This window comes from Cervus elaphus, chromosome 32, assembly GCF_910594005.1.
Source record: "Cervus elaphus chromosome 32, mCerEla1.1, whole genome shotgun sequence".
Classification (NCBI taxonomy): Eukaryota; Metazoa; Chordata; class Mammalia; order Artiodactyla; family Cervidae; genus Cervus; species Cervus elaphus.
Genome location: NC_057846.1, coordinates 14,749,408 through 14,776,288, shown reverse-complemented (window position 1 = coordinate 14,776,288; position 26,881 = coordinate 14,749,408). Strand labels below are relative to the sequence as shown.

Sequence of the window (26,881 nt, the reverse complement as noted above, 5' to 3'; positions counted from 1 at the left end):
AATACTGGAGTGGGTTGCCATTTCCTTCTCCAGAGGATCTTGCCGACCTGGGGATCAAACCCGTGTCTCCTGCATTGGCAGGCGGATTCTTTACCATCTGAGTCACTAGGAAAGCCTTTGACTGTATTAGGCCTGCAAAAACAAAGACCCCATAGAATATAGGAATAAATGCAAGGTACTTAAAAAAAAAACCTTAGAATCTTTGGTTTGGAAGGCAAATTACAAATCTGAAAAGCTGCTTTCAAGAGTTTAAAAGCAGTTTGAATAAAATAATTAAGTCTCAGGGATTCTAGCTCACTCAGCATCTGATATTCTAGTTGGAACAAATTTAGTTGATAAATTTTGAGTCCTGCTTTTCATAATTTATCACAAAATGACATTTAAGTTGGTGCTTTAACATGGTTTTAATTTTAATTCCACAACATTTTGAGAATAAAGTATTCTCTGGAAGTGTTTATGGTGAAAGCTAATGGGAAGGAGAACAGTCTTCAAAAGAGAAGACGCTTCTCTGCCAAAGGAGCAGGAAAGACTTTTCTACGTGTCGGTGAGTCTTGGGGCCCCACAGCCCTGAACACTGTCCCCTGCAGAGGGAGGGAGTCTGCACTCCTCTGTTGTCTGCTCCGATCATCCTGTTTATTACTCTGTCACGTACAGAAGTAACTAAACTAGGTCCAGAAAGAACCAGGTGACTTGCACTTGGTAAGAGAATAAAGAATCAGCCTGCAATGCAACAGACCTGGGTTCAATCTCTGGGTCGGGAAGATGCCCTGGAGGAGGGCATGACAACCCACTCACGTATTCTTGCCTGGGGAATCCCATGGACAGAGGAGCCTGGTGGGTACAGTCCACGGGTTAACAAAGGGTCGGACACAACTGAGCGACTAACACACACAGAAGAGGCGATGATCTAGACGACTGTGTGTTCTGTAGGTCTGTGCATATGTGGAGAGACATCAAAATGAAATCTCCTTCACCTGCACAAAGCTGGAGCTCCATTTGGAGGGAGATGCATACACACTAACAGAACACATATTTTTCAAGTATGTAACACTCATACGATGGGGCTGGGGAGACAGCCCGAGGACCCAGTGCACACTGGCAGCGGGACTGATGTTATGGGTGAGGATTTCAGCATGTGGAGAGCCAAGGATTCCAGGACACACAATACCCGGATGTTGCCAAGGGCACACGCAGATGGTGTGGGCAGTGACAAATGAGAAACAGGACATGAGTTATGGGAGAGGAAAGGACAGAAACGCGGGCCCGCAGCTTCAGCTCTGAGGGCCCGTGGACATGACGATCCGGGCTTCAAGCAGGCAGGCGTCTGCCTCCTGAAGACCCGCCAGCAGGGGGGGCCACGTGGCCAGACCCCGGGGGAACCAGGCAGGCGGCGGACACGTGCACAATGTGTGTGCAGAAATGCACCAGCACCAGGAAGGGGCCGGCCAAGTTCCCCAACCTGGAAATAATAAGAGTGCAGACCAGCCTCCGGACCCTGCAAGACCACAGGCTTTGGAACGACTAGCCATTGATGTGCCTGTTGATGTCAACCATGTGCACCATCCCACTGGCTGAAGGAGACTCTTTTCAAAGCTCAGTTCTGGTCTCCAGTTGGTGGCATTTTGATACATGCACTTTTCTTAAAAACAAAACGAAACAAAACCAAAACCTCTGTTTGAGAACATAGGATGTTTTGAAGGTTGTATTTTTGGCATGTGGAAACGAGTAAACAGCCTCTGTTGGCTTCTGGACTGTAGCTACAACCATAGGTGTTTTGAAGTTAGTTTCCAGGCAAATGATAAATGACTGTGCACCAGAAAGTGAAAGACTGTGTATCAAAGGAGGACCATCGGTCATTTACAAGACAGTCATAAACATGGTTGTTATAAATGAGTGCCACCGGAACAAACACGGTCTCTGCCAATCTGTTAAACCAGCAGTCCCCGACCTTTTTGGCACCAGCGACCAGTTTCACGGAAGACAGTTTTTCCACAGACTGGTGGGGGGGGTGGTTTTGGGATGATTCAAGCACATTACATTTATTGTGCACTTTATTTCTAATTTAATGCTGCCGCTGAGCTGACCGACGGGGGGTACTGGTCTGCGGCCCCAAGACGATCCTGGTGTTGAAGAGTAACATCTAGGAAGTGGTGAGAGAAGCCAGGGGTTTGGGGTTTAGAGACAAGGAAAGTGAACAGGAGTAAGACTGAGAAAGAAACTTAGGCGGAGAGGGAGACATCTAAGAAGCTACATGAGCATCTTGGCCAAAAGTGCTGAGATGGGTAATCCAGTGTCAGGGGGTGAACCTCCACAAAGCCCACAGGTCGAAGCTTGAACCTCCAGGGCCTCGGAATGGGACTGTGTTTTGAAAAAGGGCCTTTGAAGAGGTCACTAAATTAAAATGAGGTCATGAGAATGGGCCCTGATCCAGTTACTGGCGTCCTCAGAAGAAGAGGAGATGAGGACACGAGGAACAGCCATGTGAAGACACAGGCAAAGACGGCCTCCTGTGAGCAGGGGAGAGAAACCAGCCTCACGGACACAGCGACGGACGTCCAGCTCCAGGACACAGGGAAAGACGGCCCCCACAAGCAGGGGAGAGAAACCATTCTCGCCGACAATGATCAGATGTCCAGCTCCAGGACCGAGGACACCTTCCTGCCGACTCAGCCCCCGGCCTGCGGTCCAGTTACAGCAGCTGGACCAACAGGTGGCCGTCCACACGCAGTGGAGGAAGCTGTGGAGCTGAACCCCAGTGGACCCCCGCCCCCCACACCACTGCATCCCACGTCGCCGGCTCCGCCGCCCCCTCTTCCGGGTGCCCCGGGGCCCCCAGAGCCCCCGCCACCACGGTCGGCCTCCAGCCGCCCAGGATCAGGGCTCACCTGGGACCCCGCCTCCCCCGCAGAATCCCCGGGGGGCGTTTGCACAACACAGCAACACTGACGCCGACACACGCATCACATTCACGCCACACCTGCTTTTGGAAATAAAAGCCAAAGGCGCTTTGCTGTAAAACAGCACTGTGAGCGTGAGGACAGGCAAGTGCGGGCAGCGGGCGTCGGGGGAGCTGCAGGGGGCGGGGCGGACCGCAGGGGCAGCGGGCGTCCCGTGGAGCTTCTGGGAGTCAGGCTGCCGCCAGGGGCAGCGGGCATCCGGGAAGCTGCAGGGGCCGGGGCAGGCCGGCTGGGCCTTGCACACAAGCCAGGAGGGCCGGTGGCAAAAGTCTAAGAGGACTTCCTTTGTCCCCGTGAGCTCACCTGGACGGACAGGTGGTCCTGTGACAGCTGGTAATCACACGACTTTTTTTCTTTAACCACAGGCCTCAACGCAGATGATGTGAGAAGTGCACCACCCTGATGCTCTCCCCAACCGTCACCCCGAGGACCGCAGGACAGAGGCTCTCCCTGACAGAGGCACTCCCCGTGGCTCTGACTTCATAAGGTGCCTCCCCCCTCCCCTCCACCCAGGAACCAGCATGCGGATGCTTACCTAGGATCCATGTTTCCGACAGGTATTTGACCGTCTCCTTCCTCCTTCCTGGGGAGGGTCCGATGAAGATGCTGGCCTGGCGAGGGACCTGCGTGACCCGACCCCCGCAGAGCACGACCAGCTCCCCCAGCTTGGCTCTGGGGGGATTGCTGGCCGGGGAGATGAACATGGTCGGCTGGTCGGCAAACAGGGTTCCGCGGTACTGCCCTGCGGATGACAGGCGTTCCTGGCGGCAGAGCTGTGGGGAGAGATGGGGGCGGGGGTTACTCCAGACCTCTTCATTGTTGAGAACAGGCCGACTGAAATAGAGCAGGCTGAGGTTGGGTTGTCTGTCCTCGACGGGTTCTGAGGATCCAGGGGTGATGACAACATTTACGAGCAGATGACATTTTCTGTAGCAGCAAAAACTCCAAGCAAATTTACAAGCCAAAAAAAAAAAAGTTTAGGCCTTTGATTTATTACAGATTCTAAACCAAATTATTGGAAAGCAATCAGCTGTTTGGTTGAGCCAGGCGGACAGCCTCTGGGTCCTGAGTGATAGGAGGGCTATGGAGGCAGGTAGCTCGCCTGGAATGCCCGCCGTGTGGGACCACCTCCTCCACCTGGCTCAGGGCACCCACAGCGGGCGGCATCAGCGCTGAGCCGCTGCATCCACCCCCGCCTGTCTGCAGGAGAGTGCAAACTGGAGTCCTGGCCGTGTGCCCGCGGGCCAGGTGGGTCCTGAGGGCTGCGTCCAGGTGGGTGGGGACCAGTGTGGAGACCCTGCAGGTTCACAGCCGCCGTGGCCACCCTCGGCCTGCCCTGACGGGTCAGGGTCAGTGGCTGGCCCTGGGCGGCGGGGAGGCCCCTCTATTCTGACACACAGTGCTAAATACCAATTAAAGAAAGACTCCTCTATGCGCAGATAGCCCCAGGGAGGTGGTGAGGGTTGACGACTTCAACCCATGAACTTCCCTGAGGACAGATCTGTGGCTCAGGGCAGTTGAGGGTTTTGATGGGAGGTCTGTGGGAGGAGAGGGAGGTGCCCCTCATAGGAGGGGGCACCTGGCGCCCAGAGAATAGGGGGTGGCCAGTGCTGACCTCGAGGCAGGAAGGCAGCAGAGGATACCCTCTCAGTCTGGCGCTCCGGCAAAACCCGAGAAAGAGCTGTTCCTGCACTCACTTTTCATGCTGTTTTCATTTTTAGGAAAAGAAGAGCCTACTACAAAAAAAGAAAAAAAGAAAAAGGCTCCATCATCAGTGAAACCAATCTGATAAATTTAAATCCGGCTATAGAGTCACTCTCTTTTCTTACCCCAAGGTTGAGTTTTGCCATAAGCTCTGATATAAATCATCACATTTTATATCTTCCCTTCGACTCGGTAACTAACAGGGCAAATGACAATTCTACCAGCGTGGTACCTTCGTTCATGCCGTCAGTTACTCCCAACATCCTTGGGAGGAAAGGGGGGGAGGCTTCTTTAATTTTGCACATGAAGATACCGACGCGGAATAGATTTGCTTTGGTTAACTGTGAGCTGAGCTGCAGAAGAAAGCCCAAGACCCATAAATGCAGTGAGTCACGGGGCCACGCGGCCCTGCAGCTGGGGATCAAGAACCTCCGTCAAGTTGGATGTGGTCACACGCTGTCAAAGCTCGCTGTAGGAGGTGAGAACTGACACAGCAAAGGAACAAAGTCAGGGCACCTTTCCCAGGTTTTCTGTTGCTCAGGTCCACTCTGTCTTTTCGTCTGGAGCAGGGAAGCGCAGTCGTTTTCTGGGTGCTGATATCTGCGGGGCCAGGTGTTCAAGGTGGGCGCCCCTTCCCACCAGGGGCGGGGGGAAGACTCAGCCAACCACAGGGACCCTCCTTACAAAGGCCTGCGTCACGCCTGGGCTGGAGCCTGGCCAGTGGGGCCTGAGGGCGGGGCTGCTGGGGGCGGCTTTTCCTCATTCACTATAGGAGCAACTTCGTCCTGTCAACACAGGACACCCTGGATTCCCGAGGCTGAGAACAGCCAAGCGGGAAGACGGAACGGCGTGGACCTGGGCAATGAGGGCTTCTAAGTTGGTAGCCTGACCAAACCTGGCCCTGTCCTCCTCTGTCCTTTTAATGTCGGGGCGGGGGGGGGGAACCTCCTAACTTTTGTTTCTCTCCATATGCTCAGTTTAATCTCCCCACCCCCCAAAAAAATTTTAAGAGGTATTCTGAATTTTAATTGAAGTATAACTGATTTTATATTAGATCCGTGTATGCATAGTGATTTGATATTTTCTTATGTTACAAGATGATCACCACGATAGGTCTCATTACCATCTGTTATCATACAAAGACAGTACATAGTTTTTGACCATCCTCCCAAAACTGTATATTTCATGCTCATGATTCACTTATTTTGCAGCTGGAAGCTTGTACCTCTTCACCCGCCCCCCCCCCCGGCCCAGCTTACCTCGCCGATCCCCCTCCCACCACAGCGTCCCCTTTAGCGGCCACCAGTCTGTTTTCTCTATCTATGCCTCCGTCACTGTTTTGATCTGTTTGTTCATTTGTTGTGTTAGTTTCTATATATGAGTGCTATCACATGATATTTCTCTTTCTCTGTATGACTTACTTCACTTAGCACAATACCCCTTAGATCTATCCATGATATTGCAAATGGCAAGATTCTATTTCTCATGACTGACTAATAGTCCATTGTGTGTATACACATCCCACGGCTTTAGCCCCTTGTCTGTGGACACATACGTTGTGTCCATATTATGCGGGGTATTATAAATTCTCTTTGGAAAACAAGCCTCTTCTGACTGGTGCTGTGACGACCTAGAGGGGTGGGCTAGGGCAGGGTGGGAGGGAGGTTCAACAGCTGGGGGACATGTACACCTGTAGCTGGTTCGTCTCACTGTACAGCCGGAACTAACTCAACACTGTAAAGGAATCATGTTCCAGGTTTTAAACAGTGATCACAGCACAGTGACAGCATGTAACTTTAAATACCTTTTGAGTGTCCACCAACAGTGTTAATACACTTGGTTAACTGGGACTAGGTTCCTATGCAAAGCCAGCAGCCTGGCAGGGTTAGGCCCAATGGTGATGACTTTGGGATAGGACTGGTGGCGGAAGGCAGGCCTTTCATTCATAAACTTTACTATTCTTTACATTTTTAAAGCACAAACTACTTCCATAAATGTGTTAGAACTTCAGTGGCAGAGGTTTGAAAAAAATATCTACTGAACAAGTTAGCACATCCACTTTACAAAATATCATAAATCTGAGGCAGGGCTTGGAAAAGACAAGAGCCAGAGACTGTCCTGTCTTCTAACTGAGTCCCCATCCCAACCACCATTCTTCCATATTTCAACTCCATAAATTACGCTGCAAGGGGCAGGCTGACTTGGAAAAACTACGACCATCTGCTGAGAACGTTGGATGTAGCTATGTTAAGATTCCAAATGTATCGGATGCATAGTCCTCCCCTTTCCTAGGATTTTATGACCGATCGGATAACATTACGATACCGAATAGATGCAGAGTGTCAACTTGAACTTCCAGTGTCTCTGCTGCACCAACATCTAACAAGTAAGTTTTGTATTTATAGCCACATTGGAGTACTTCCTTATATTTCTGTAGCTAGGTTTCAGAACTGAAACCCAGAAGACACGTGTACACTGTAAGGGACGAACATTTCAAAGAGCAATTTGAATTGCTTCTCTTTTCTGGGATCCTTGACAGTAAGACTTGAGAACCAATCATTCTGATTCAGACACTCAAGGACATCAAAAGAGAGCGTGAGACTCACAGAACGATTACAGACTGTAACGGTTATTATATGGATTATAACAGATTATTAACGATAGCAAAAGAGCTAGTATAACTAAGTTAAACCATCGTTAGGCAGTGGTGGTGGTGGTGGTGTGGTCGCTCGGTCGTGTCCGACTCCCGTGACCCCACGGACTGCAGCCTGCCAGGCCCCTCCGTCCATGGAACTCCCCAGGCGAGGACACGGGAGTGGGCTACCACTTCCCTCTCCAAGGGATCCTCCCGACCCAGGAGTCGAACCCAGGTCTTCTGCATTGCAGGCAGACTCTCCACTGACTGGGCCACCAAGGAAGCCCATCTTTAGGCACAAAGTCTCTCAAATGATAATGAGAAGCCAACCTGTCTGTCGGGGGGGCGGGGGGGAGCTTTCCAGGTGACTCAGAGCAGGAGACGCGGGCTCCATCTCTGGGCTGGGAAGACCCACCGAAGGAGGTCACGGCAACCCACTCCAGCATTCCCGCCCGCGGGACCCCATGGACAGAGGGGCCTGGCAGGCTGCAGACGGGGTCCCAGAGAGTCAGACATGGCTAAAGGGACTGAGCATGCACTCTCTCTGTGAGGTCAAAGGTCTCTGCCACCCGGGGTCAATCCCCCGCATGTCCTCCACATCCCGTGGTGCCTGGACCCCCAGCTGACCCTCACTAGCCGCTCAGGACTGGAGTCCTCCACCACAGCTGTTCCATGCAGAATGCTCCCTAGGACCAAGCCCTCGCCTACTCCAAAGAGGATGGGAACGTCAGGTGTGGAGGAGCTGACCGTCTGAGGCTTAAGACAGCTTTGGCCCAGCTGCAGGCCTCTGAGACAGTGAAGTGGAGGAAAACAGCTTGAAAGGGTCCAAAAGCAGAGCCCTGTTTAACACCAATAAAGGTCCTCCCCCCACCCCAAGTGTAAACATATCGTCCCAGCTCCTCCTTCCCCTCCTGCGTGAGCCCCAGGCTGACAGGACACTGGGCCGGCTCCCTGTCCGGAGCAGTACGCAGACGGCCTGACGCAGCGGCCGGCTCCCTCAGTGATGGGTGAGAACAGCCCGGGCGGGGCCTCTGCCCCCGTCAGACAGGTGTCCAAGGGGGCTCCCCTCACAGCTCCAGCCTTCTCACTGTGCTTTGAGAAGCAGAAACCAAGGCGCTTCGGAGAGCTCGGAGCGGCCGTGGGGCCAGCGAGAGGCTGCAGGGTGTCTCAGAAGCAGCCGCACGTTTCTATGAGGGGGTTGTCCCTGCCACGGACGCTTACTGTGTTCCTCGTCTCGGATCATCTAGCAGAAAAGCCTGACCTCGATGGGGCCGCCGACCTCTGTGGGAGAGCCAGCTGTGTCTCCTGATGGAAGGGACGCTGGGTGCGACAACACGCTCTCCGCAGGCAGCTCTGAGAGGTGTCCCCTGTGAGCCTGCAGGGGCCAGAGCGTCTCTGCTGGACACTGAGCCCGGACAGGCCCCAGCTCCCGGGGACACACACCAGCGACAGAGGGGCCCCCGCATGCAGGCAGCTGGAACAGAAGGCGCTGCGTGGGGGACACAGCCGGCAGCCTGTACCCCGCGTGCCACTGGGTGTTGACGCGCTTGTTCAGCCCCGTGTCAGCCACTCGGTGATGGAAGTGTTTCCTCGGCCACGAGAGTGCGTCCCAGCTCCGCCTGATACATTAGCCAACACGAGATCTGCAATAACGATCCTCCCTCTGACTGATAGGAGGGAGAGACAACGGGAAAAGAACCCAGGAGGCATCCTTGGGTGCCCCTCCGAAGACCCTCAGACTCCAGAGCCAGCTCAGCTCCATGGGCTGGGCTGCAGGCACTCAAGCCGGCCTCTGGGTCAGGGAACTCCCGAAGGAGCGGGCTGCTTCAGGACCGAGAAGCCGGCAGCCGCACGGGGTCGGGGAGCTCTCCACGCGAGGGGGGAGCCACACGGCCTGGCAGAAAAGATCTCATTCACCCGGGAAGGCAGAATGTGGCAGGAAAGCCCAGTAGTTCTACCCAAGTAAACCGCGTGAACCAAGAGCCCAGAGCCAGAAGCACAGGGACAAGCCTGAGGGCCCGCTCACCGCGGCCCCGACACCGTCTGCTCTTGGAGACGTCTGAGCTTTTCAGCTACTTTTTGTTGGGATTTTTGTTTCCAGAATCTCAAGCATCCAGATGCCACGGTTCTCACGACCCTGCCACTTATCAGAGGTAACAGTTTGCGTGTATTTTTCTAAATTCTACACAACACACACTGGGGACAGAGCTTTTTCTTAATCAAGGGTCTATCTTGGTATATAGAGAAGCAGTAACTCAAACCTGCTTTTAATCCAGCAGAAAGGACCTGTGTGGGCCTTTCTCATGTTTAGAATGTGACTTCAGAGCTAATTTGATTATTCTTCTCCCGCCCACATTTATTGAACGCTTACTGTCTACCAGGCATGTGCAAGGTGCCAGGAAGCAAAGCTGATTAAGTCGCAGTCCCTGCGCTCAGTTTAAAGCATGTGTTGTAAAAGTCAGTAAATGGAAATATTTCCATTTATTTATTCAGCTTGAAATCAGAGGAAGCAAAGAATTAGAAGGATCTGATTCTTCACTCAAAATAACTGAGACTACGTGCTTGTTGACTTTCCAGTCCTAAGTAAAACAATTTTTCTGGGGAAGCTTAATCAAGATTTAGGTTATTTAAAATTAAAAGTTAATTTGGAAACTTACCCTCCAGACACGCTCTCTGATGTACACAGGGACGTGCATGTATAGCAGGTCATTGCCATGGAGACGGTGGTAATTGGCAAGGCTTATTTACATTGTAAATAGAGCAGGATATACGATTCTGCCTACTGCTGGGCTTTAGCTAAGGTCATTTCAGGAGGTGGGGGGTTTTAAGAATGGGATACTCCCCCAGCACCCCCTTTGTTGTTCCCCAGCCCCCCAGGGGTTTTGCTCCGTGAGTCCTCGTGATCGACGGGCTTCAGAGGTGTGGCCAGCGTGCCCCGGAGCCCACGCTCGGCGTGGAAGGCACAGGTCATGCATTTGCTACTGAGACGCTGCCCAAAGGGTCTGATCGAGGCAGTCAAGCAAAACTTCCCTCTCTAGCAAAGCAACGTTTTGTCCCCACTGAAAGCATTGACTGTTGAGTCGTGTCTGACTCTTTGTGACCCCATGGACTGTAGACCACCAGGCTCCTCTGTCCATGGGATTTCCCAGGCAAGAATACTGGAGTGGGCAGTCATTCCCTTCTCCAGGGGATCTTCCCAAGCCAGGGATCAAACCCTCGTCTCCTGCGTTGCAGGCAGATTCCTCACCATCTGGGCCACCCAGGGACGCCCCTGCCCCCACTGGTACGCTCTAAAAACTGAGCTGAGGACCATGAGGCATCGGGCACTGCAGGCTAACAGGGCAGCTGAGAAGGCTCTGCGTCCTCTCTGACCAGCTCCCATCCGGCCTCACCCCGATGCCTGCCTGCACCTCAACACGGACTAGAAGAGCTTCAAAGGCACAAATTTTGAGCCAACGTGCTGTTGATTAATTTCACTGCCTTCTCAGTCCCTTACGGAAGGCAATTCATGGGAATTTGATGTAAATCCTAACTCAGCTTTAGACTTCTCAGCAACACCGAATGTAGCCAACTGCCAGAAAAAGGAGTCTGGGTGGGGCCTGGGGGCGTCTTGCAGGCAGCGCTCCGTGGTGTGTTACCTTTCCCTCAGAGATAACCAGGTTCCCCAGAATTTCTCCCCAATTCCCTGTGCTTCCGGTGGTGATGCAAATCTACGTACCCTAAAACATACAGATCTAGACAACAAAGAGTCGTTTTTAGGGTTATTGTAAAAGATCAAATAACAGTGAAAAAACACACCTTTTTAGCATTACATTTGTCTATGTCTGGTTTTTCCTCTAAGGACAAAAGTGCGCCTTCTCCCTGGGGCCTTTTCTGAAGGCGCCCTGCAGCGCGCTGTCAGCCCGCGGGCCCACACCCCTGGGAGTCGCCCGCACCCCTGGGCTCCTGGGGACACGTCCACACAGCAGCTGTGGCCAGGGGCTGCAGAGGCTTCCGGGGAGAGCAGCTCAGTGTGATGGTTCACTCTGTGCGTCCCGGCGGGGCGGGGCCGCCCAGAGGGCTGAGGGACCTTACCTCTGGGTGTGTCTGGGAGGGTGTCCCTGGATGCGCTAATCCTTTGGGGGCCTAAGTAGAACAAACAGGCAAAGGAAGGGCGGGCTGTTCCCTGCGCCAGCCGTCGGAGCTCCTGGGTCCAGCCTGGGGACTGGGTTGAACCTCCTGACCCTACATCTGTCTGCTCTGCGTGTGAACATGTGTGTGTGTCTGTCTGTCCTGCCGGTTCTGCCTCTGCAGGACCCAGGCACATGGCTGAGTGGCGGAGGAGGAGTGGGGTGGGCCGGGCAGAGAAAGGACGCCTGCCGGAGATCCGTCAGGTGGGAGGGCGAGCCAGTGAGCTCTGCCTCTATATTTCTCAACAACAAGAAGGTGAAATCACAGATGAAACGGCTGGAGATGCCCACCGCAGAAGGGGTGGCTCCATGGGGCACACACGGTGTCAGGCCCCATGTCAGGGTCCAGGACGGGGCTGAGCCGGTGGGGGTCCCTGGGTGGGGCGGCCGGTCTGCGGACAGATGCCTGGGTGCTGAGCTGAGATGCTCAGGGAGGGGACGGCAGAGCCAGCCGGGAGCCGCAGTGGGCACTCCCGCTCTGCGCTGTACCCTCTGGCTGAGGCACCGTCTCGGGGGACAGCAGAACTGGGCACCAGGAAGGATCCTGGAGACCCTCCCAGCTGTGGATCGCCTCCTGCAGGTGAGGAAACCGAGGCCCCAGGGACCTGGGTCCTCGCCTGAAGTCGGAGCAGAGCTTTCCCGGGCACCGAGGTGCAGAGCCCCCAACTGCCCACCCCGACCCACGGTGAGCTCGTCTGCCCGATGGCTGGGGCGCCGGAGCCCACACCTCTCCTCCTCTGGTCTGCTCACGGGTCCATCTGACAATTCGCGCGTCTGCCAGGCTAATGAACAAAGAGACATGCATGGAAGGACAGTGTCTGCTTCCACAGGATGTCCTAGCAACTCCAGCAGGACATGGCACGCCAGCTCGTGGGATGGGATGAGACTCGGCAGGCGTCACAGCGGCGGCGTGTGACTCAGAGTTGGTGGGACGGCGCGCTGGCACAAACCGCTTGGGATCACTGGGGTGATGTGTGTGGGAGCAGGGGTCTGCAGCAACAGAAGCTAGCTTTTAAAAGTCTGTACAAAGGCGATGAGGCTGGGTAAGCAGGCACAGACGGGTCAGGATTCTACAGCACGACATCGAGTTAGGGGGGGCTGTGAGAGCCGCGAGCAGAGAGGTCACGGACTCCAGATGTCAGAAGACCACACTGCAGATGGCGTGGAGAGGCTGAGACCAGGACAGGAGACTCCGAGGAAAGGACTGCAGGAATTCCAGCAAGAAATGAAGGAGGGCGGGTGGGCAGGGCATGAACTCCAGAGGCAACGAGGGTGCAACCCAAGGGAGTCCCGACCCATCACAGGCTGCCTGATCCAGGGCAGGGTAAGAGACCTCGCGCGACTGTAGGAAAGATGGGCTGCTGAGGCTTCAAAGGTCCCGGTAAAGAGCACCTCTCTCTCCCTCGGGTTCAGTAACAGCTGTCCGACAGAGGAGAGCAAAACCACTTCCATCGTGCATCCAGCCGCCTGGACATAGACCTGCGGTCCTGTGAGTTTCCAGTCCTGCGCCGTGACGGGGGAGGAGGCAAGGCCACAGCTGGCCCGGAGCCCGGGAGGGCGCCCTGCTCCCTGCTGGACACCCGCAGTGTGCCTGGCTGGTCCTCCCTCGGGGAGGGGCGGGCACGTGTCTCCAGCAGGGCCTCGGGGGCTCCTCGTATCCTGCAGGCCGATGGCCTGGGTGACACCCCGCTCTGGAGGAGCCTGCTCAGGAAACAGACCACAGTGCTGCCTCAGAGGAGAGACAGGGGGCCCCAAGGTGACTGGAAATGAGGCAGAGTTAGGAGTTTCACCTTCAGCGAAGCTGCAGAGCCTGTACCTGACCACATGAGATGTGCCAACCCGACCCCAGGTGAAGGAGCTGGCTGGAGAGAGAGAACAAGCCATGTCTGTGGTCCTGGGGGTTAAGTCTCAAAGAGCTGAAGAAACAACAGGACACACACATCTTAAACAGTTCTGATACCTGCCTGAAAACCATAGGAAAACATGACGACCCCTCAAGCTCTGCGTGAATCCCCACAGTTTTTAGTGGAGAAACTGTCCTTGCTTCTCCCTGCAGTTTCTGGACCCCGTCCCGCGCTTAGCACTTCCTCTCAGCTCTGAGCATTTGATTTTCAGGCTCCCTGCCGCCTCCGTGACCTCTCCTGTGCCCTGGGCTCCTGGGAGCCCCTTTCCCTGCGCGCCTGTCCACCCCCGTCCATGCTCATGCTGCCCACCTGCCTGTCCTGGCGCCCCCCACCTGGCGCCTACGGCTTCTCACTCACGGAGACCCCGTAGCACCCTCTGCACTCCGGGACGGCCTTACCGCTCACGGGCAGTGGCAGTGATTATCCCTGGAGATGCCAGCCCCCCGGGAACCGGAGGACAAGCCCCCGCGCCTGGCCTGGAGCCCGCGCCCGGCCGTCCTTCCCCTTGCTCCCCTCTCTGCTCTCAAGCTCAGTCCTGCGGCCCAGACACGCTGTCATGAAGGACCCCATGCACCCCCCAGCGCCCGATCCTGTGGATGCAGCGGCCCTCCCCGGCCGGCACCTGCTCCCCGCACCTGCCCTCCCTGGCCTCCGTCTCGCCGCGTTTCCCTGCGTCCCCCGCACAGGCCCGGCCGTGTCCACACTGGTGCTTCCATCCTCCCCGAGCGCCCTGCTCCCCGCTGCTTCCCCTCTCCGAGCAGCCCCGTCAGGGCCGAGAGGACCCTGCCCCGTGGAGCGCTGCGGTTCTGACGGACCCTGAGCTCGAAGGCCTGTAAAGAGCAGCCAAACACACGCCGTGGGCCCTGATCCCAGACGCCGGGGGACATAGAGCACAGAAGGCTTCTGGTTCGGGATCAAAGAGGCTTCTACCCGATGCCAAGAACACGGTTTGAAAGGGTTAAGAAAGAGTGAAAAGTCACGAACAAAGACACCTAGTGTAACGAACGGTTTTTCTCGGTTCGCCCTGGCTAGTGGTCCCCAACACTGACGGCAGAGCACAGAGCCGCCCCTGTCAGAGGGAGTCTCCTGCAGGGTCTCCTGTATAGTTATTCTACCCTGTAATACATCTGCTTGGTTTACTGTTACATGTTTTACATTACTTCTTGCTGAGTAAACGTAACAGACACGGGACAGACTGGGCTCAGAGTTCTGTGTAAGAAGCACAGTTGCACGAACATCTAAAAGAAGTGCATTTCTCAAAGCTGCTCGCGTTTACAGGGAAACACTCCTATGCGGAAACGATTTTTGGAGTCCAGCGTTTCCATCCTGCTGGTATGCAGGGCAAGTCAGGCACAGGAGGCCGCACACGAGGTGAGCGGATGGGCGTGAACAGAGCGCAGGACCCCGGCTCCCAGGTCCCCACTGGGTGACGCCGGGCCGGGCTGGACGAGGGCGACGGTGCCCAAACCAGGATGCTTGCCCCCAGTCAGACCCTCCTCTGCCCCCTACGGCACGACCCTGAGCTGCGGTTGTGCCAAGCGGGTGACTCCCGGGGCGGGGGCGCACGGGAGCCCACAGCCCTGGGGTGAACAGCTCAGAACAGCGTCTGACGGAGGACGCCTCCTCCTTCTGGGGTCTCAGCGCCTCTCCGCACGTGGCAGAGTCCCCTCCCCGCTCTGAACACTGTGCCCTGGTCCTGGGCCCCGTCACCCCGGGGCTCTCCCTCGGCCTGGCCCCTTCCCTCCGGGGCCCGAGGTCCTGAGCACAGCTGGAGGCCCAGATGCCCAGCGGCTCCCCGCTGCCCTCCCTGCACACTTGCCCTGGGCCCTGGGACCAGCGCCGCCCCGCCCGCCTCCGCCCAGGTGCGGGCGCTCAGCACATCTCAACGCCTCTCTTCGCCCCAGCCGAGTCCCACTGAACCCACTAACAGCTGACGCTTACTCAGAGCCTGCTGTGCGGGGGGCCTTTCTGAGCCCTGGATGTGAATGAGCTTGTTGCATCCTTGAGATGAGCTTATGGAAAAGAGACTGTCACTGTTTCCAGCTCACAGCGGAAAATAAAGCAGAGGGAACAAGGTCACAGAATTAGAGGCGAAGCGACCTTGGAGTCTGATATCCTTGACAATCACACCCTGCTGCTTTCAGAGTCTCTCTCCTCTCCTCCCCTCCCCTTCCACACCCAGTCCACCAGGACGCCTCCCCGCCGCATCACCACCGCAGCAGGGCTTCCGGAGGTTCTGTTCTGGGGGCTCCTAAAATGGAGGTATTAAATGCATGCAGTTAAGTGCACACAGTACACTAACCGTAAGTCCCAGCCCAAGTTCTGACACACTCATTCCCCTGTGTAACCACGGCCACCGAGCTGGTGACGGGCTCCGGGCGCCGGGATGCTCGCCTGTCTGTCCCCCCGCCAGAGACCCACCACCACCCTCAGCACTGACATGACCTCTGTCCTGAGCTTTGTCTTCACCAACGCCTCCTGTCTGCACCTCCAGCACAACGACAGAGGCGCATACTCTGGCTCGCCACGCTGCCTGCACACACGCACACACACACGAACACATGGGCACACTCTGGTTTCTGGCTCCTTTTGCGCGCCACACTGCCTGCACACACACATACACACACTCTGGTTTCTGGCTCCTTTTGCTCCCCACACTGCCTGCACACACACACACACACACACACACACTCTGGTTTCTGGCTCCTTTTGCTCACCACGCTGCCTACACACACGCACACACACACACACACACACACACTCTGGTTTCTGGCTCCTTTTGCTCACCACGCTGCCTACACACACACGCACACACACACACACACACCCCTTCAGTGCCTTCCCACTACTTGGGACAAAACCAGAACCCCCCAAATTCTGTCCATGGATCAGCCGCTACTTGGAAGTGCAGCCAAATCTCCGCCCCGCCTCCCCATCTCTGCTCTGCCACACGTCTCCTGCCAGCCTCCCTCTGCCCGCAGGGCCTTTAACATGCCGCTGTGGTCTAACTGTTTTATCAATGCTAACTTTTAGGAGACATACAGATGACCGACAGTCACATGGCAAGACGCTCAACACTGCTAATTATTAGAAACATGCAAATTAAAACTACAATGAGGTATCACCTCACACTGGTCAGAATAGCCATCACTGAAAAGTCTAATGAATCATAAATGCTGGAGAGGGTGTAGACAAAAGGAAACCCTCCTACAGTGTTGGTGGGAACGTAAATTGGTACAACCACTATGGAGGACATTGTGGAGGCAGTTCCTTAAAAAACTAAAAATAGAATTACCATATGATCCCGCAATCCCACTCCTGAGCATATATCCGGAGAAGACCAGACTTTGAAAAGACGCACTTATCTCAATGTTCACTGCAGCAGTATTTACAGTAGCCAAGACACGGAAGCAACCTAAATGTCCATCAACAGATGAATGGATAAAGACGTACTACACACACATAATGGAATATTACTCAGCCATAAGAAGAATGAAGTAATGCCATCTGCACCAACATGGATGGACTCGGAGATCACACTAAGTGAAGTCAGACAGAGAAAGACAAACATCGCATGACAACACTTACATGCAGAGCCATGGGATTCTCCAGGCAGGAATACCAGAGAGGGTTGCCACGCCCTCCTGCAGGGGATCTTCTCGACCCGGAGACTGAACCTGCGTCTCCTACGTCTCCTGCATTGGCAGGGGAGTTCTTTACCACTAGTGCCACCTGTGAAGCAACCCCCCCCAAATGATACAAATGCACTTATTTACAAAACAGAAAAAGACCCACAAACATAGAAAACAAACTTATGATTAGCAAAGAAGACAGTAGGGGTGGCAGGGCTTTAAATTAGGCGTTTGGAATTAACATATACACACTATTATCTGTAAAGCAAACAAGGACCTACTGTGCACACAGGGGACTACACTCGATATCTTATAATAACCTAGGATGAGAGAAGAATCTGAAAAAAGAATGCACAGGTGTACATGCATAACTGCATCACTCTGCTATACACCTGAAACTAACACAGCGTTGTAAACCAACTGTAATAAAAAGCAATACTCTCAATCCTCATAAAAGCTGAACGAGGCAGGTGCTATTCTTCTTCTCCCCATTGATACGAGAGGTTGACAGCGCAGAAAGGAGGTAAGCTGCTGGAGGTCAGGAAGGTAACGGGTGCGGGGCTGGTGGGAGCGTCACTGGCCCTGGGGCTGCACTGGTCCCGAGCTCCCGCGGGGGCACGCGCCCGCCCCTCCAGGCAAGAAGCCTGGCCAGAGGGCGCTCAGCACAGCTCCAGGGGTGAGCAAGCGTCAGCTCTTCCTTTCAGAGGACATACACCTTAGAGCTTTCTGGAGGCCATGCATGAGTATGTACATGTACATGTGTATCTGTGTGCGTGTCAGAGGATGAGATGGCTGGATGGCACCACCACGGCGACGAACATGAACTTGGGCAGACTCCGGGAGACGGTGGGGGACAGGGACGCCTGGCGTGCTACATTCCATGGGGTCCCCAGAAGTTGGACACAACTCGGTGACTGAACAACAGTCACAGCACAGACAGCGTTAAGTTACTAAGCCGTGTTCCACTCTTTGTGACCCCACGGACTGTAGCCCGCCAGGCTCCTCTGTCCATGGGATTCTCCAGGCAAGAATACTAGAGTGGGTCGCCATTCTCTTCTCCAGGGGATCTTCCTGACTCAGGGATCAAACTCAGGTTCCCAGGTTCCCCACATTATGGGCAGATTCATTACCTCTGAGCCACCAGGAAAGTATATATATATTTTGTTTGTTTGTTTGTTTGTTTCTTTTCTGAGGATCCATTTCCTGACCAGGGATCAAATCCCGCCCCCCTGCATTAAGAGTGCAAGGTCTTAAGACACTGAACCACCAAGGTATATATTTGTATTTATAATGTTGTGCGGACCACAACAAACTCTGGAAAATTCTTAAAGAGACAGGAATACCAGACTACCTTACTTGCCTCCTGGGAAATCTGTATGCAGGTCAGGAAGCAACAGTTAGAATTGGACATGGAACAACAGACTGGTTCCAAATAGGAAAAGGAGTATGTCAAGGCTGTATATTGTCACCCTGTTTATTTAACTTATATGCAGAATAGTTACAGTGAAGTCGCTCAGTCATGTCCGACTCTTTGCGACCCCATGGACAGTAGCCTGCACCAGGCTCCACTGTCCATGGGATTTTCTAGGCAAGAGTACTGGAGTGGGTTGCCATTTCCTTCTCCAGGGAATCTTCCCTACCCAGGGATCAAAGCCAGGTCCCCCACATTGTAGACAGACGCTTTACCGTCTGAGCCACCAGGGCAGAATACATCATGTAAAATGCTGGACTGGATGAAGCACAAGCTGGAATCAAGATCTCCAGGAGAAATATCAATAACCTCAGATATGCAGATGACACCACCCTTATGGCAGAAAGTAAAGAGGAACTAAAGAGCCTCTTGATGAAAGTGAAAGAGGAGAGTGAAAAAATTGGCTTAAAACTCAACATTCAGAAAACTAAGATCATGGCATTCGATCCCATCACTTCATGGCAAATAGATGGGGAAACAGTGGAAACAGTGGCTGACTTTATTTTTGGGGGCTCCAAAATCACTGCAGATGGTGAGTGCAGCCATGAAATTAAGACGCTTGCTCCTTGGAAAAAAAGTTATGACCAAACTAGATGTCATATTAAAAAGCAGAGACATTACTTTGCCAACAAAGGTCCATCTAGTCAAGGCTATGGTTTTTCCAGTAGTCATGTATAGATGTGAGAGTTGGACTATAAAGAAAGCTGAGCGCTGGAGAATTGATGCTTTTGAACTGTGGTGCTGGAGAAGACTCTTGAGAGTCCCTTGGACTGCGAGGAGATCCAACCAGTCCATCCTAAAGGAGATCAGTCCTGGGTGTTCATTGGAAGGACTGATGCTGAAGCTCCAATACTTTGGCCACCTGATGCAAAGAACCAACTCACTTGAAAAGACCCTGATGCTGGCAAAAATTGAAGGCAGGAGGAGAAGGGGATGATAGAGGATGAGATGGTTGGATGGCATTATGGACTCAATGGACATGAATTTGAGTAACCTCTGGGAGCTGGTGATGGACAGGGAGGACTGGCGTGCTGCAGTTCATGGGGTTGCAAAGAGTCGGACACAACTGAGCGACTGAACTGATAATGTTGCAGTGGAAAAAGTTTTTTTTGTGTGTGAGATGCAGCAGATCTGTTACTGACTCAGTTCCATGTGCTCTTCCGCAGCCTCTGTTCCGTGCATCCGAGGCCGTCTAGTGTAGCACCATCTGTGATATAAACCACCTTCCAGCAGCCCCTGTCACCGTCTCAGTCACTCAGTCTCCAAACTTCAGGAAGACCTTCGGCTTCTCTACCTGCAACGACTCCCGCGTCACCTCCCCGCACAGACTCAGCTCCAGGGAGAACCTGGGTTTAGGGTCAGCCGTCACTGAGTATGAGCGGCCTTGCAGGAGCGCCCAGATCTCTGCATCTCCGTGTCTACAAGCGTAAATAATCATCGTGTCCGCTTGGTAGAGAGGCTGGAAGGCAGAGCGAAGGTCGGCACAGCACTGCCCGGCTCCCTGGGAGCCGCAGACACACGTCAGTAGCTGAGTGCTCGGTCAGGACCCTGCCTCCTCTCGCCACACCAGCGCCGGCGGCAGGACACCTAGGGGTCTGTTGGGCCTAAGCAGCTGACTAGGGGTCCTGGCCATGGAGACTGGGAAGGCAGCAGTTGTTAAAATTAACAGGTGAGACGTTAAACAATAATTGACATTTGCTGAGCATTTGCATACAACACATTTGCTCAAGTATTCCAGCTGTGCTCCAGGAAGCACCCCTTTCAGTTGCTACAAAAGTCCCGTGAGGCAGAGCCTATCCCTGGCCCCGTTCCCGTTCTGCAGCTGGGAAACTGTGGCGGCCAAGGTGCTGGGTGGGCACATGGACAGACGGACACTGAAGCCAGGTGCGTCCCAACAAAGACTGAGCCTGCGCCCTGGGTGGCTCGGCGCCTGCCTTCAGCGACCCGCCGACACCACCCAGGGAGGGCCAGAGACTCTGGGACCCCGGGAGGAACTGCAGCTTCACAGCATCCAGTCCTGGTGTCAAAGTATCTGCGGATACTTGGGCTTTCTAGAACTGTCCTTCTCTTTCACTGAAGTCTGAATTCCTGACATCCCCCCAGTCCAGCCTGGAGCTTCATTTCCTTGCTAGGGTTGGATCGGGCTTCCCGAGGATGGCAGAAACCCACCTCCTGCCGACACACACGGGCCTAAGAGACGCCTTGTTACCTGAGACCCGCACGACGTAATGCAACTAACAGACTAAAATACAATTTTTTTCGGACTAAGGATTCTTTTAATAGGTGATGTTGGCTAGCTATTAATATCAGGGGCAGTAGTCATGTAGTTAAAATTAGCAGTGGCGTTGACAGGGAGTTGGAGGAGAAATCTAATGGGAAGCTGAGGCTGCTGTCCTTAAATTGATCAGGGAGGAGTAGGCTTGTGAGGCTGTTTAGTAAGCTGTGAGTAGCAGCGCTGATCCAGATTGGGCTATTTTTTGATAATCAGATTAGGGGTGTTAGCATGACTGTTAGAACAGTAGTTTTTAGCATTGGACTAGGTTGAGACTTTGTATGTAATCGGTGCCATACATGCAGACAGTCCGAGTGCTCAGGGCAGGGGCACCAGGAGGGAGGCAGAGGCCAGCAGGGCCCAGAGCCGCTCCCCAGGAGGATGACAGCGCCCCTGGGGGTTAAAACCGACCCGAGTCCTTCAGGAACCTCTCACAGCCCAACGGGATCAGTGCATAACGGAGAACACGGTCCACGGGGAGCTGCCACCCCAGGGGCATGCGGCTCCCCTGCTCTGGCTCCCCGTGGGAAGAGACAGCCTGGGGGCACGTCACCCCCACCCCTGCACGGATTTAGGAGTGGAAGCAGGCGGCTTTTAACCGTCTGACAATGGGGAGATCAGAGCATAACCAGGCAAGGAGACTCTGCAGACCAGTGAAAAGGGTGCGAATGATTTCAGAGATCCTTATGGTTCTTGGCAGAAAAAGTCTCAGGCAGAAACATGTGTTGTCAGGCACGGGGTATGGTTTCCATAAACCTCCATGGATTAAAAATTTTTTTAAAATTATTTTCTATGCTTTTCCAGCTTTATTGGGAGATAACTGATATGCAATCAGCATTGGTTTTATCACTATAATGACTTAAAATGCTTCACAAATACACACTGAGAGAGATTCCAAAGAATTGATCCAAAAAAAGAAGAAGAAAAAGAGAGAGACTGATAAGGGTAGAGGAGAGGCATGTAAAGTAACCCTCAGCATGGGCACACGTGGCCCTGCACCTCAGGTGACCACTTTCCATAATGAAACTTCTAGGAAACGGAAAATCTGCAAGGACAAAAGGAAGGCCGAGTTCAGGGTGAAGGGTCCACTTCCCTAAGACATTTCCCTCAAATCCTTTTATGCAGACAGCGCCTGAGGAGAATCACCCGGCTTAGCTCCCCAAAGTGACCCACGAATGTGCCTTCCTGTCTTCTGCTCATGACAAACTACGGTGTGGGCAAAGGCATAAGGCGTTTCCCCTTTACTTTCGCTGAATTAGGACGACAGACGTCGGAGCTCGGCGTGCGCCAAAGTTGGATTTTTTGAAAGCGTTGTTTGAGTTTTAAAAGCTACATAAGTGATGGGAACAAAATTGTCTAGGGAATCCACAAATAGCTTTTTAAAAAGTCATAAATCTGGATTTCATGCCTCATAGTTTTCAACAACTGCAAGAAATAGGTCAAAGCCTGGGACACGGTGGGCTCCTTTCCTCCCGTGTCTGCGGGCTGGCTCTGAGGGCTCCAGTGGGAACCACGTCGGCGTTCCAGCCACACTTGGTCCTGAATCACTTCTCACTGCCTCTAGCACTCACTCCCCCCCACCAACCCCAAAATCGTGATCAAATGCATATGGAAATAACTGCTTGGCTTTATAGAACTGTTTTATTTGATCCTTTAAAAACTGTCAGGTAGTTGGCAAGAAATTTGCAAACGTATAAAAACACTAGAGCAAATCCATAGTGTAATTTAAGGTTGGGGGTTCTTGGCAAAATTTTGGAAAGGGCTGAAAAACCAAGCCCCAGGCAGGGCTCTGTACTCTTGATTCTCCGGAGCCAGCCTTCCTCAGGCTGTGGGTTGGCTTCACCTGGGAAGCTTTAAAATAATGTTGCCAGGACCCACCTCGTGGTGGGCAGGTTGGAGCTTCTGGGGGTTGGAGGCCTTGGTGTTAGGAGTTTCAGAGGCCCCTGGGCGACTCTGCTGGGCTGCTCGGCTGAGAAAGGATCGCAACCCTGGTTCTTGAACTGGCCAGCATCCTTAGGTCACCTGGGCGCGTTTTACAGTTTTAAAAATACCAGTGCCGGGATCCCCATCCAGACAGTCTGATTTAATTAAAGGGCTGTGGCCTGGGTGCATGCATGCCAAGTCGCTTCAGTTGTGTCCGACTCTGTGCAACCCCATGGACTGTAGCCCGCCAGGCTCCTCTGTCCATGGGATCCTCCAGGCAGGAACACTGGAGTGGGCTGGCATGGCTTCCTTCAGGGAGTCTTCCTGACCCAGGGATCAAACCCACATGTTTTAACGTCTCCTGCACTGGCCGGCACATTCTTTACCACCAGCGTCACTCAGGTGGCCTGGGTAGCAGGAGTTAAAAGTCAAAAAGTCCCCTCAGGTGATCCTAAAGAGTGAGAACCACGGGATTAATAATCCAAGACACTCTGAAGGGAGTGTGGTTTTGCGCTGGACAGGCCCATGTGCAGCCGCAGCGACCTCGGGCTGAGAAGATCTGTAGTAAGTGCTGGGCAAGTGGGAGCCCTGCCCCGCTCCAGCACCCAGAGAAGAATAAAATGTGGTCCATGACTCAGAGAGCTTGAAGGGGGGAAAAAACCCTACCATTACATCAGTTCAGCCGATGCAACTACCATTCCGAAGCAAACCTCTGCCCACTCAAGGATGAGTCTCCTGGTGCAGGGCTCTGTCCTCTGCTCTCTGGGTGGTCCTCAGGGTGCCCCCAACCCTCCTGTCCCACGCACCCATCGTGGCCTCAGAGGCGGGCTCGCTCTCTGCCGGCAGCGGTGAAGGTCAGGGTCCGGGAGTGTCCCAGCCTGGCAGGCGGGCCAGCCTGCACCTCCTGGGGCGACTTGACCAGCATCCGCCTGGCTGGCCGCCCTCACCCTCAGCCCAGCACCCCGGTCTCCGCCAGCCTCTCCCGGGCAGACGGCCACTCCCCTGCCAAGCACACCCTGGACAGGACCCAGCCTGGGGACACGGGCCTCCTGGTCTCCCATGGCCGTCGATCCTTTTTTGGGTTTTGTTTCGGTCTCCACGTTTTCCTCCTCTGAGGTGGCTCCTTCAGACTGCAGCTCAGCGTGGGCAGAGAAGAGGCGTCTCCTCCTGCCTCCTCCCTGGGGTTGACCATCACTGGCCGTTTGACTGGGGGCGGCCCCCTGACAGCAGCATAATTGCATCTTAACAGAAGATGACCATGACTCCTAATGTAGGTCCACTGTTTCCATGAAGCTTTTATTCAAACCCGTATTTTGGACTGAGACTTATAAAAATGACCTATTGTGAATTTTATTTTTAGGTCAGTTTATACTCCACTATTCGTTTTGAGTTCACTTGAAAATCCACTACTGTGAACTTTCAGGTTTGAGCTGAGGCGGATTACATTTGCTTCCTTAAAAGGTCCTCTCCGCCTCTCTGAGGGCTGCTAGATGCTTTATTTTATTCTATATGGAGGTAAGTGAAACAACTTTGTTGCCTGCAGGTTTCAAAAATTTCTCTTTCCTTATGCTTCCCAGGTGGCTCCGTGGTAAAGAATCCGTCTGCCAACGCAGGAGACTCAGGTTCAATCGCTGGGTTGGGAAGATCCCCTGGAGGAGGGCATGGCAACCCACTCCAGTATTTTTGCCTAGAGAATCCCAAGGACAGAGGAGCCTGGTGGGCTACAGCCCGTGAGGTCGCAGAGTCAGATGTGACTGAGCAACTAAACAACAAGCAACAGTGCGCTTTCAATCAGGCACATTCTGCAAAGTATGAGGGAAAACAGCTGTCTCCAAAATCTTGTCGTGCTACTGGATTTAGCAATTTGTGGGCTCCCTACAGGCGCCACTGAACTCACCAAAAGTTTAAAACCATGTTTATACATTTTTTTCTATGAAAATAAAATTCACCAAACTGGTGTTTTGTTTTTACAAAGCAAATTAACATTTTTTATTTTATGAAAAAAGCTTCCCAAAGCTGAAAAGTGAAGCACAACTTCTCTGCATATTTCGAATGAAGGCACCAGCCAGTGGCCACAGACCCCGTCCCTTCCCAGACTCGACCCAGAGGGCAGAGTGTCCCTCCAGAGGCCGGCATGCGTGGTCCCACTGCTCAAAGCGCATGACGCGTGTCTCAGAACACACTGGTGGTTTGCAGCATCATGTCGGGGTTTCAGCATTGCTCACATCCATGATTTATCTGCTGCTGAGTCTTTGGTCAGAAATGCAGCCCTGGACGTAATGTCTTCCTGATGATCCACCCCGCGTGGTTTCTGGGAACAAGAGTCACAGTGAGGGGCCAGGGGTCCCCGTGCTCTTAAGTTTCAAAACAATTATCCCTGAGCAAAACCAGTTCTCCTTCAGTGGACATGACGCCCCAAGGGAGGAGGAGCCCAGGGCGGGGGCAGAGAAGGGCAACTGACAGCCTCACAGCAAGGGAAGACCCCTTCGGGATGTCAGCGGCAGGACAGGGGATAAAAGGCCCCCAGTGTGATGACTGCTGTAGCCCAGGAAGCCCAGGGAGAAAGGGGGGCTGGGCTCCGGGGTTCCTGCTGGTTCTCTGCTCACAGCCGGCAGTGGGGTCAAGATCCCCGACTCCCGCCCCCCTTACGGGGCAGGTGTAGGCATGAGAGGGAGCAGTCGGTTCTCAGGAAACAGCAGAAGGGGTGCGGTGGGAGTAACTTCACGTCTCCGGCTCAGTTCTCACCTGTGAAGAGGAGCGGTAGTGCTGGATAACTTCCGGTTGCTCTTTCTGCCTGGACGGTTTTGATTCGACGACTCCTTCTGATCAACTTCTTACCCTTTTGTACTTAGCAACCCAATTTCAATAGCTTCTATTGCACTTAAGTTTATAATTCTCAAAAGTTTTGCCCGTATTACAAATATATGCTGGGGAATTTAGATACTGGAACATTCCATCATATTATAAAACCCACTTAAATAGTCTTGGAGGTTTACTAGGGAGTTATTTTCTTCCCCCCCCCCCCCCACTCAAATTCATCATTTGGGTACTGGAGTCTCAACACAGACCAGATCTGAATGGTCCTGCTTCTGTTCCTCTTTCAAAGGCTTCACTTTTGGCTGAAACATCACGGGATGGTGGGCGCACATGCCCGCCGGCTGTGGAAGAACGGTCCTGGGGAGGGGGTGGCGGGGGAGCCGCACAGAGCCCGCGGTGCGGGGGAGCCAGCCTGCAGTGGCGGGTGGGGGGAGAGGGAGGCTGAGGAAGGGGCTCCGGGGACCTGGCCCCTCTGGTCTCCACCTCAACCGTGACATCAGTAACAAGACCACCAACTGGTGGAGATCAAACGCAAACCTCTTACTAGACCTGCTTTTGACCGCTGCAGAGAATCACCGCAGGCATACCAGTGACTGTGCAAACTCAGCAACGAGCGTGGCAGCGCGTTTCCGAGCTGTGATCCCTTCCATAACCTCGCACAGCTACTTCCCACTCACTGTGGGAAACCCAGCTCAGCCTTACAAATAATTCGTACCTTTGTAACTTACTCAGAGCGGGGAGATGTTCCCAACTACCCTCCCATGCACCCCCACCAAAGTCTCCAGCATCAGTTAAATCTTACAGTGCAAACGTCCTTGGCGTGGGCCACACACTACCTGAGATTCACATGCATGAGGAAACCGCCAACAGTCTCATTTTCCGGCAATGCGAATGTGCTTCACTTATTCTTCTGTGATCTATCATCTGTCTGTCTGTCTATCTGCCGTGCTTCACGGCATGTGGAATCTTAGTTCTCCAACCAGGGATGGAACCCCACCCCGTGTAGTGGAAGTACGAAGCCTTAACCACTGGACTGCCAGGGAGGCTGCCAAAAAGCTCCCATTTGAAACATCATCGTTTGATGATTCTGACAAATGCATACATCCATGTGACCACACCCCCATCGTCCCCAGGGTTCCCCATGTCCTCTGCACTCAATGCAGCCCCCGGCCCTGGACCACCATGGCCTGTCCCTGGAGTTCACATAAAGGGAAGGACACGCACACGTGCTGCGACAGCCTTCTGAGGCTCACGCACCGTGTCTGAAATTCAGCTGCGTTGCTTTGTTCTGGCCACCTGCTGCGAACAGCTGACTCACTGGAAAAGACCCTGATGCTGGGAAAGATCGAAGGCAGAAGACAGCGGCAGGATGAGGTGGCTAGATGGCATCGACTCAA

At 53.7% G+C, this 26,881-nt stretch overlaps 1 protein-coding gene across 9 annotated transcripts in view; it reads right to left on the bottom strand.

Annotated features, from left to right (window-relative positions):
• The window catches only part of MCPH1 (microcephalin 1), a 220,330-nt gene that overhangs the window by 8,878 nt on the left and 184,571 nt on the right, over positions 1-26,881 (bottom strand). For 8 of the 9 annotated variants that reach the window (XM_043893805.1, XM_043893803.1, XM_043893804.1 and 5 more), the window contains one exon: positions 3,493-3,730. In XM_043893805.1, coding sequence (XP_043749740.1) covers positions 3,493-3,730 — 238 coding nt within the window. Of the gene's footprint in view, positions 1-3,492; positions 3,731-26,881 lie in introns of those variants that run through there. The other variant, XR_006339295.1, reaches the window with a different exon arrangement.